Below are 11,002 nucleotides of genomic sequence, written 5' to 3' on the forward strand. Positions count from 1 at the left end.
ACTCACCCTCATACACCGTCACATACAACATCCACCCCCAACCTGTGAACTCGATGAGGGACAGGGAATCTTGAACTGCTCTTCCCATCCTTGAGTCTTAAGCCCTTCTGGGGGAGGTGATAAGAATCCCCTTGGAGTGTGGAAATCCAGCCATGTGTCCCAGAGAGGGTTATGTGATGTCTGCAAGTGCATCTCATTTTGTGACATGTCAGAGTTGTCCCTCTACATATACTGTTACCTGTCTCAAGAGGGTTGTTATGAGGATTAAAAGGAGTGATATTTGTTGGGACATTAGAATTGTGCCTGGCATTTCGCAAGTACTTGTTGAATAAATTCTAAAATGACATGGCAGCAAACATACGGCACCCTGTGCCAGGAACTGCTCCAAGGCTTTCACGCACTGGCACGCTTAATCGTTATTTCTACCCCATGAAGTAGGTACTATGACTATTCTCATTTATAGATTAGGAAATGGAGGCAAAGAGAAGTTATGTCACATTCCCAAGGTCACCATCTAGGAAGGGATGAAGCTAGGAATCCAACCCAGGAAACCTGGCTCCAGTGCCCGTACTCTAGGCCATTTTGCTACATTCCTGCCTAATAATTCATGGCCGTCTCATATGGTGTTTGGGTTGCTCACTGCAAAATTTTTTTTTTTTTTTTTTTTGCAAAATTTTAAGTGATACCATTCATCTCCTAGACATTGTAGATTTGCATTTTTACCACAACTTCCCAGCAGATAGCAGTAGTGTGCCATGTTCTAATATCAGGAGAGCACAATTTTCTGACAGATGGCTAAGGGAGGGAGCACGTATTTTTAACTCTTCCAACGGACCGATGAGCTCACAGTGATGAGCTCTACATAATATATACATGAATTATAGGTCATGTATATTAAATATAGATGTGGTAGGTATTGGGAGGAAAATGCCTACACGATGCAAGTTGGATACAATGCCACAGCTTTCTTAAGAACCCAGTTTGCAACATCATTCTGATACCGGCTTTACCATCAGGTATACTCAGACCATTCTAGTAGAAATCTATAACTAGCACCACAAGCAGGGGAAAAACTGCCTTTGTATTTTCACAGCCAAGGGTGGTTAACAGGCTAACAATAGGTAAGGAGCTCCAAGCAGGTGGGATAGGAAATGAAAGGCCATTTTGCTCAATACGCTCAGTGCATGATTCCCTAATAATATTTGCATTTTAATGGCAATACTTAGAGTAATTAGTTCAAAAACACTGTTTTTATTGAAATTCCAGCAGGAAAAATAACTTTACTATTGCTCATTTGATGCTCTTGTGCCCCTAAACCACTCTTCTTTTCCCACTGAATACGATTTAATTCTTCTTTTAGTAAAGCAAAATTTCCTAGAGACTTGTTATCACGTTAGTGGTGTGTGTGTGTGTGTGTGTGTGTGTGTGTGTGTGTGTGTGTGCGTGCGCGCTGATACATGTCAGGAAACACATCTTATATGTCAACAGAATCTAAGATGCCATCAAAAATAAGAAATACCGGGCTTCCCTGGTGGCACAGTGGTTGAGAGTCCACCTGCCGATGCAGGGAACATGGGTTCATGCCCCGGTCCAGGAAGATCCCACATGCCACAGAGCGGCTGGGCTCGTGAGCCATGGCCGGTGAGCCTGCGCGTCCGGAGCCTGTGCTCCGCAACAGGAGAGGCCACAACAGTGAGAGGCCCGCGTACCGCAAAAAAAAATAATAATAAGAAATACCATTATTTTATGTACCACAAGGAAAACTACGCAGACATTAAACTATGCCACCTGATGTAAGATGAATTCCAATTAAGTTCTTCCTAGAATTAATGAAATACAACATACTATTATGAATTTTCCGTGGGTCAGCTGCCCCTATGTGAGTACACACAGAAGAGCACACTCATGCTGGTCCGAGGCAGCTGACGTGGGAGACTTGTGCTGGCACCACCAGTAACTCCACCTCCCAATATTCTTGTTCTAGTGCAGTACCTTCCTCCCCACTGATTCTGGGCTTGGCCACATGGCTGACTTTGACCAATGGGGTATCAGCAGGCATGATGCAAGCAGGGGCTTTTTCTCTTGGAATATTCCCTCTTGGAGCTCCTGCGTGAGGAGATCCTCCTACCCTCCTGGAGGGACCACAGGGAGAGGGATGCTCGGCTCACTCTCAGAAGTTCCAGCCATCTCAGCTGAGCTATCAGACACGTAAGTGCTGTTGTCTAGGCCAATCGGGCCTCCAGCTGACGGCAGCCACGTGTGAGACCAAAGCAAGATAGCAGAACTGCCCAGCTCAGCCCAGCCCAGATCGCAGAATCATGAACAAAATAAGCGGTGCTGGACTTCCCTGGTGGTGCAGTGGTTAAGAATCCGCCTGCCAATGCAGGGGACACGGGTTTGAGCCCTGGTCCAGGAAGATCCCACAGGCCGCGGAGCAACTAAGCCCATGCGCCACAACTACTGAGCCTGCGCTCTAGAGCCCACGAGCCACAACTACTGAAGCCCGGGTGCCACAACTACGAAAGCTTGCATGCCTAGAGCCTGTGCTCCGCAACAAAGAGAAGCCACCGCAAAGAAGCCCGTGCACCACAATGAAGAGTAGCCCCCACTCGCCACAACTAGAGAAGGACTGCGCTCAGCAACGAAGACCCTATGCAGCCAAAGATAAACAAAATAAATTTAGCAAAAAACAAAAGTGGTGGTTGTTTTAAGCCTTAAGTTTTGGGGTAGAGACACTGGCATATGCCCTGAAGTGTGCTTGGTTTGTTGTCCGTGAGAGGCTCCAAGCAGTGGGGGCTACCGTGCGTCAGAGGGCTTTCTGGAGCGACGAGACTGGGACGGACAGAGCAGAGGCTGTGGGACAGAGGTACAAGGGGGCATTGTGGAGGTCTTCCGTCTTTCGTTTGGGTTTCTCGGAAGCAGAGGCTTAGGCAAGGATTTGAGGACAGGATTACCTGCAAGGAGTGGAGAACATTGATAGGGGAGCAGGAAGGGGCCCAGAGAAGGGGAAGCTGCCAAGAGAGGGTACGTTCTCAAGCCAGAACCATGGTGGAGAGCCGGAGCTTCCTTCCACTGGGAGCTTGGAGAGCCCGTGCGGAACACACACTTCCCAGTTATCCCCACGGAGGCAGGGGACCTGGAGGATTTACATACCGTCTCCCTTCAGTCAGTCACTGGTTGAGAGCTGCTGGAGTGGGAAGAGGCACGATCCTTCTGGCATGGAAGTCTTGCCACACTCATACCCAGGGCAAAGCGGGCACCAGTCGTCTGAGAATGCCCACAGGCAGAGTCACGTGCCGGCCCTGGCAGTTAGACCACCAGGTGTGGACAGGGTGAGGGGGACAGAATATGGACTCGGCACCCGCCGTGTCTGCTACAACCCTCCACCCAGACACATCCACCCAACACGGCTCCTCAGCCGCTTCCCTGCACAATGATTAGAGATTAGACAGTAACGGTTCTAGTCCAAACTGAGTTTAATCAAGAGTTTCAGATAGGGGAGGGATTCACTAGAAATACTGAGGTCTGGGTCAGCGGCCTGGTTGTGTTCTGACTTAAAGCAGTAGGACCTAGGGGACTATGATCGAGAGTCCTTCCTATGTCTCAGGGTTAAGGACCTGAAGGGGGTGGGTCCTGGGGAGGTCAGGGGTCATCTTAGGAGCTCTACTAGGATGGTACTGGAAGCTCTTTTGGCGTACCCCAAGTACCATATAGGGGAGTTACATCTGGACCCCAAAAGATCCTGGTGGGGAAAGGGTTGGGGGTCCAGTGTGTTTCACAGAAACAATCAAGGGGCCTCGATTTCACAGAAATCATCAAGGGGGCTCCTTGTGGGTGGAGGAAGGGTATCACACCACCCCAAATATTGGGGACTGTTTACCCACCAACAGCCATTTTGGGGTTTTAATGTAAGACCCCGATGGCAGGACATTATGCACATACATTATGACGGATTTGCAACATTAGCATACGCTGGCTGTCCCACAGGACGGTGGGGACTGGAAAATCAGTCCAGGTTCTGGGTTTGAGTCCTAAGAGGACAGGCCTGGGGGTGCCACACGGCTCCTCTTCAGTAGCTGCCGGAGCTGTGGACAAGACAAGACGGGGGAGAAGCTTGAGAGGTTGCAAGGAGAACAGGCACAGCCCGTTGGGGTGTGAAGTTGGGGGTCAGAGAGAAGTGAGTAGGGTCAGTTGGGTTTGAAGGTCAGAGGTTCTGAGTCAAGATGCGGGGCTGGGGGTGAAGGCTTGTTCACACAATGAATCAAGGCTCCTGAGCAAAGGTGTTGCTGGCTGGGCGTTCCCACCTTGGGATTAGCATTGAGGACTGGGAGTCAAAGGGGAGAAGCAAGGGGCCAGAGTCACATTTGGGGGTCGGAAGTCCCACTCTGAGGTCAGGACTAAAAGTCAGGGGCTGGAGGTCATGCTTGGGGATCAGAGGTCACACCTTGAGGTCAGGATACAGGGTTGAAAGTAGAGGTCAGGAGGAGTCACCATTATCAGGCAAGGGAGCAAACACTGAGGTCCAGTGTCATTTTTTTTTTTTGGCCGTGCCACATGGCATGTGAGATCTTAAATTCCCCAACCGGGGATGGAACCCATGCCCACCGCAGTGGAAGCGTGGAGTCTTAACCGCTGGACCGCCAGGGAAGTCCCTCAAGGTCACATTTTGAAGTCAGGGTTGGATAAGGGTCAAGGTCACCTTCTGAGATTACAAGTCACCCTCTACAGTCAGGAATGTTGGGGTCGGGGGTGCACCCTGCAGTCAGGGCGGGCTCAGTGCTCACCCCCTCAGGGCCCGGCCCCGGCCGTAGCAGGTGGACGGGCTGCTCGTTCTCCAGGTTGCGCAACGTTGGATCCGCTCCAGCTGCCAGCAGGCGCCGCACAATGGCCTCCTGGGCCGGCCCAGGGGGCAGGGCGGCCGCCATGTGGAGGGCTGTGTTCCCATGGGCCTGGGGACGGTGAGGGGGGCCCTGCTGAAGACGCAGGCTCAGCTGGCCTGGGCCCTCGACGGCGCACTTCATATTCCGTCACACCCGGGTCCCACATGTCCCTCCTCACATCCCTCAGAAGCCCCCTCCAGGGCCACATTCCACACACCCCTCTAGGCCCTACACGTGCCCCGTCCACGTCCCACACAGCAGCCCCTCCCCAGACACAGCCCGTGGGACTCCCAACATCCCACTGCCCGCTTTCTGCCACGTCTCACCCAATCTGCACATTCCAGCCTAGGCCCCTACCTTCATGTTGACAAAGGCCCGCAGGTCTCCCCGTGGCAGCGCCAGCAGCAGCTGAACCAGGGTCGGGTTGGCAGCCTGCACAGCCAAGTGCAGAACTGTCTTGTTGCTCTTGATCTCCTGTGAGGAGGGGAACGACAGAGGTCAGGCCAGTCCTCACACCCAAGCCTCCACCCATGGAACCCAAGAGCCTTTAGACACCCCGTCTCTCTTTTTCAAGCACCCAGGAGTGCCTTATACAGTTGTACGTGCTGTGCACTCTACAGGAATACCAGATTTAAGGGGGTGCCGTTCAGATCACACACATCACCAAACGGTACATTTATTAAGACAATTTTCCAGCCCAAGTATCTTTGAGAAAAAGATTTCTTTTCTATTCCTCCAAAGGAGCTCTCTGGACTAGCAGCTGCCCTGGCCAGCCCACATTCTATTAAACACAGTAAAATGCGCCCACATCCCTCATGGACTGTATTTTATCTATAAAGATGGGAACTGAGCAGCATTAATCAGTGGCCTATCTAAGCCTGTACCTACTTCCATACTGAACTGTTCTCTCTTTTTTTTTTTTTTTTTTTGCCGTACATGGGCCTCTCACTGTTGTGGCCTCTCCCGTTGCGGGGCACAGGCTCCGGACACGCAGGCTCAGCGGCCATGGCTCACAGGCCCAGCCGCTCCGCGGCACATGGGATCCTCCCGGACCGGGGCACGAACCCGTGTCCCCTGCATCGGCAGGCGGACCCTCAACCACTGCGCCACCAGGGAAGCCCCTCTCTTCATATTTTGAAGCAAGTAAAGACATTTTCCACAATGAAACTTTACTATGTGCCTTTAAAGAATTTGTAATGATAATAAACATTAAAAATTGTGTGTTTAGACATAGAAAATAAACTTATGGTTACCAAAGGGGAAAGGGGATGGGGGAGGATAAATTAGGAGTTTGGGATTAGCAGATACAAACTACTACATGTAAAACAGATAAACAACAAGGTCTTACTGTAGAGCACAGGGAACTAGATTCAATATCCTGTAATAATCCATAACGGAAAAGAATATGAACAAGAGTATGTGTATATGTGTACAACTGAATCACTCTGCTGTGCACCAGAAACTAACACAACACTGTAAATCAACTATTCTGCAATTTTAAAAAGAATTCTGGGTTTATATAGGGCAAAACAACCTAGCTGGCTCTATCAAAAAAATTATGAAGAGAAAACTCTAAAGGAGGGGAAGCTCTAAATTAAGAGCTTAAAAGGACGTATCACGGCAATGTGTGGGCTTTATTTGAATCCTAGTTTTGTTTTCGTTTTTTTTTTCAAATGAAAAAAATAAATGTATGTCACTTTAGAGCCAAATAAAAATTTGAACACAGGATATTTGATATTATGAGACTTAATTTTTTTAAAGGTGGAATAAAGGTACTGAGGTTAACAAGAGTTCTTGTCTTCTAAAGACAAATATTTATGGGTAAAACTATAAGCTAGGATTTGCTTAAAAATAATACAGGAGAAGTGGATGGGAAAGGACTGGCTATGAGTTGCTGGTTATTTATGTTGGCTACATGGAGTTCATTATACTATTTTCTGTACTTTATCTATGTTCAAAGTTCTTGAACTAAAATGTAAAAATCCAAAACAATGAGTAGATGTTTAATTCTCTCAGCCAGCCTTTGAAGGAGCCACTGTCAGGAAGGAGGAGACTATACGTATTCACAGCTGGATTCTGGGGTCAGGCCACCTAGGCTCAAATCCCCTCTCTGACACTCACAAGGCAAAGTCCTTGAGCCTCAGTTTCCTTATCAGTGAAAGAGAGAAAGTAATAATAGTATACACATCAAAGTGCGTTTGTGAGGATTCAATTAGCTAATCCATGAAACAGTGTTTGATGAATAGTAAGTGCTTGGTAAATACAAGTTAAGATCAGTAATATTATTCCCAGTTGACAACTGGCGCACAGAGAAGTGAAGTCACATGTTCAAGGTCACACAGCTGGGAAGAGGCAAGTCAGAATTTGTTTCGAGCCCCTGGATATCCAGGCGCCCCCATCCCGCGTGCCCTCCTGGAGGCCAGCTGCCCACTGCCCAGCTCACCTGGCTGGTATGATCAGCACCCATGTGCAGCAACATCTTGACGCAAGCCAGCCTGTCCTGGGCCTGGGTGCTCAGTACTGGGGGATATAGGTCGGGGGGATGCATAGCAACGTTGAGGGCCAGGATGGCTGTGTGGAGAGGGGTGAGGCCTGCAGAGTAGAGACAGTGAAGACTCTACATCTGGAGCACCGACCCCACCCAGCCACCAGCCCCACCCACCCTGCCCACCACCCAACTTACCCTCGAAGTCTCTGGCTTCGATGTCAACTCGAACCCCTGAGTTAATCACAGCCTGGGAGGAGGAGGAGGTAGAGAGCTGGATTAGGGTCTCCCCAGGCCTCCTAGCCCTGAAAGCCAGGATCTAGGCAATCAGTCCATCCCACTCATCCCACCTGCCAGGTGAACATACCGAGAGAACTCTTGGGAGCCCATATGTAGCGGCCACGTGTAAGACAGAGCGCCCTTGATGGTCAGTGGCGTTGGGTTCCGCTCCCAGGTTCAGTAGATCCTCCACAATCAGGGGCTGGTTGGCAGCAGCAGCCACCAGAAGAGGGGTCTGCAGGAGTCAGGAAAGGTCAGTCTGGGCCCCCAGCCCCCTCCCCTCTGAAAACCAGGAATCCAGGCCTCCAGACCCTCTGCCCTCAGATCCAGGAGTCCAGGCCCTCAGCCCTCACCTTGCCCTTATGCTCACGAATGTCCAGATGTCTGTACGCTTGGAGCATCTCAGCTGCGGCATATGCGGCCCAGCGCAACCCTCGAGCCGCAAACAGGTGCAGGAGCCTGAGGATAGGTGGAAGGAAGCAATGAGCACAGCACCCCAGCTGAGCAGGAGAGCCTGCAGACTCCATTCCCCTATACTCACGTGTCTCCCTCCTCATCCTGGGCCAGCAGCTTTTGTGGCCCCAAAGCCAGCATGTGAGCACGGGCAGCGTCCAGGGATGGTCCGTTGACCACAGGAGGCAACTGTGGGGGTCCTGAAGGGAGTCCAGAACCTCTCCAGGATCCTGCCTGTGGCAGGGGAGGTTCTGCATAGGGCCGAGTATCCAGGGGGCCCTGAAGGGTACAGGTGATGGGGAGAGCCAGTCAGCTGAGAATTCCCTCTTTCTACCACACACACATACACATACAGAGTGCCAGGCAGAGTGGCTGGGCGTCCCATCTGCGCCAAGTGACCTTGGACCTTTGGGCCTCAGTTTTGCCCATCTGAGGAATGGGATCCTAATCCAACCCCAGACATCTCAGAATGCTGCATAAGGGCAACTGGGAATCTTAGGAGCCCTTCAGCACCCACCTCCCATTCTGTGTCTCACCTCCATCCCCAGGGGAAATGAACACGGCCGCCCTGGGTCCGAGTGTGAGTAGAAGTCAGGAGTCAGGAAACCTTCAGCAGCAGAAGCAGGGTAAGAGTAGGGCCTGTCCGTGTAGGCAGCATGCGTGTTGGGGTCCCAGTCTGGAAAGCCCATGGGGGGCGCCAGGCTGCCAAGTCCAGAACCCACAGTCTCCTGGTGTGCTGGGAAGTGAGTATGGCCTGCATGTGAGAGGAGGAGCAGAGGCAGGCCTGGTTACCAGAGTTAGGGAAGTCACAGCCCAGACAGGACCTGTGTGAGGGCCTGGAGTCCCCAAGGTACTGCAAGCTAGTACTTCTGGGGCACCAAGGGGCTGGAAGCTTGGACTTATGGGACCTAAATGCCTGGGACACTGAGGGGTTGAGGGCCTAGATTCCAGGCTGGGAGCCTGGGCCCCTGAAGGACTATGTGCATAGACTACTGGGCTCCAGAGAATCTGGCTCTCCTCTGCGGGTCTCAGCAAGAATGAGGGTCTAACTCCTAAGTTCCTGAAAGTTCTAAGAGTTGGGATGTTTGAGTCCCTGAGGGAAGCTGGGGCTAGGAGCTGAGGGAACCAGGTGAGTTTCCAGACTTACCAGCTTCACCCTCATTCACAGTTGGGGTCAGGGGCTGGGCCAGGGGAGCCAGGAACTGTCCCTGTAGAGGCATAAGCAAAGAGAAACAAGGGTGAATTTACCTGGCAGATTCCTCAGCATCCATTCCCCACCTACAGGGCATCTAAGTCAGGACTACATCTCTCATCAGCCCCAAGGGCCCAGCAAGGCAGCAAGTCCTTGCCCAACAGGACAAGGCCTCACGGGAGGTGTAGTTTACAGCGCTTCATGGGCCTCACCTGTAGCCCACCAGCGTCAGGCTGCTGCTGGCGGCGCCTTTGTTCTTCTAGGAGCTTCTTCACCGTCTGTGATGGGCAGTGGCTGCGTTCATTCCGGCTCACTGCTGGGTGAGGAGGGAGGGAAGTTATCAGGGGTCCTTACGTCACCCAAGTGCGCCGGGGAGTGGATCTGAGCGCCCTCTTCGCCCTCCCGCGCGGAAAAACTGGCACACTGATGCCGCCTGAGAACTCCAAAGCCAATCTAAGATTTCGGGTGCGGCGCCGCCTCCGCGGTTTCCTTCCTTTTGCTCCGCACTTTCCCCTCTGACCCAACTTTCCACCAGCGTCGTGGAAACTGAGGAAGGAGGTGGAGGGCGCCCTCTGCAGCCCCCCTCCCTCTGCCTAACACTTCCGTGAAAAATCCCACCCCACCCCACCCCCAGATCTCCCAGTTCTGAGGGATTCGGGGCGTCGCCGGGCATCACTCCCCAGAGACGCACATCCAGGTTCCCAATATCTCTCTGCCCTAGAAGCTGCCCTGATACTTTTTCCTCGGGATACCAGGCATCCGAGTCCCCAGCCCCTCTCCCTGAGGAGCCACGAAGTCACTAGCCCCCTAGCTCATTAGGAATCCAAAGGTTCAGACCTCGCCCCCCTCTTCAGAACCAGAAGTCCAAGCCCCACCTCACGGGAGTCTGGGAGACTCGCATACCCTTCCTCAGGACCCAGGAGTCCGGGCCCTCAGCCTACTCCCCTCTAGGACCTGGTAATCCCAGTTTCCAGACTCCTTGTTCGCACGACGCAAGAAGGCCGGGCCCTCAGCCCTCACCCTTCCGAGCTCCGCTCGAGCATAGGAAGGGTTAAGCGCCGGAGGGCGGACTCGGAAACCGCCCAGACGCGACGCACTGACGTCACGTCGCTCACGCAAGGGAATCTTCCATCTCCTTCTTCCTCTCCGCCCGGCGACCCAGGTGTCCCGCTCCGAGACGCGATGCGTGGCCAAGCGTGGCGCTCGTGGAATCCCCGCACAAGGGAAATTCCTGCTCAGCCCGGGGACCCGGGCCGGGTGGCGACTCGGGAAATCCCAGGGTGGGGCAGGGTCACGGCCAGAGTGCATTCCTGCGGCCAAGCTCCGGACCTTGCCCACCCAGACCTTGGCTGATTTCAAACAACGCCCCCAAGGACTCGATCCAGCCTCTTTTTCTACAGCATGGAGTCCGGGTCCCCAGCCCCCTCCTCCCAGGACCCAGGCAGGAGTCGGCGCTCCCAGCGCTTTCACCCCCGGGACCTAGGATTCAGGATCAACAGTCCTTTACCCCACCCCACGCCCCCACCACCCCAGGACTCAAGAGTCCAGAATCCCAGCCGCTCCGGGATCACGACCCAGGAGTCTGGACCCTCCGCCCCCTCCAAACACCGGGTACCCTCACTCTCAGCTTGATGCTTCACCCCTCACTCTTTTTTTTTTTTTTTTTTTGTGGTACGCGGGCCTCTCACTGTTGTGGCCTCTCCCGTTGTGGAG

General features: G+C 52.7%; 1 protein-coding gene across 2 annotated transcripts; it reads right to left on the reverse strand.

Moving 5' to 3' along the window:
• Window positions 1-1,769: 1,769 nt before the first annotated feature.
• On the reverse strand, window positions 1,770-10,305 carry NFKBID (NFKB inhibitor delta). Of its 2 annotated transcripts, none has more exons than XM_073796585.1 (12): window positions 10,165-10,305; window positions 9,502-9,602; window positions 9,245-9,305; window positions 8,634-8,851; window positions 8,186-8,376; window positions 7,998-8,103; window positions 7,733-7,879; window positions 7,564-7,615; window positions 7,324-7,451; window positions 5,238-5,354; window positions 4,785-4,949; window positions 1,770-4,085 (listed from the first exon to the last, which is right to left on the reverse strand). In XM_073796585.1, the coding sequence occupies exons 4-12, from the start codon at window positions 8,784-8,786 to the stop codon at window positions 4,032-4,034; spliced, it is 1,113 nt and encodes a 370-aa protein (XP_073652686.1). In that variant the 5' UTR covers window positions 8,787-8,851; window positions 9,245-9,305; window positions 9,502-9,602; window positions 10,165-10,305; the 3' UTR covers window positions 1,770-4,031. The 2 variants fall into 2 exon arrangements, with proteins under 2 accessions (XP_073652686.1, XP_033700858.1); XM_033844967.2 differs by having other exon boundaries at window positions 7,324-7,472.
• Between the last annotated feature and the right edge of the window lie 697 nt (window positions 10,306-11,002).

Source organism: Tursiops truncatus, chromosome 19 (genome assembly GCF_011762595.2).
Source record: "Tursiops truncatus isolate mTurTru1 chromosome 19, mTurTru1.mat.Y, whole genome shotgun sequence".
NCBI classification, from domain to species: Eukaryota; Metazoa; Chordata; class Mammalia; order Artiodactyla; family Delphinidae; genus Tursiops; species Tursiops truncatus.

Excerpts from the sequence above, each read along its gene's own strand:
- NFKBID (XM_033844967.2), bottom strand. The coding sequence starts at position 8,786 with ATGGGCTTTCCAGACTGGGACCCCAACACGCATGCTGCCTACACGGAC. Across the intron at positions 8,377-8,633 it reads CATTTCCCCTGGGGATGGAG|GGCCCCCTGGATACTCGGCC; the intron begins GTGAGACACAGA and ends TGTACCCTTCAG. Across the intron at positions 5,355-7,323 it reads GTGCTGATCATACCAGCCAG|GAGATCAAGAGCAACAAGAC; the intron begins GTGAGCTGGGCA and ends CCCTCCTCACAG.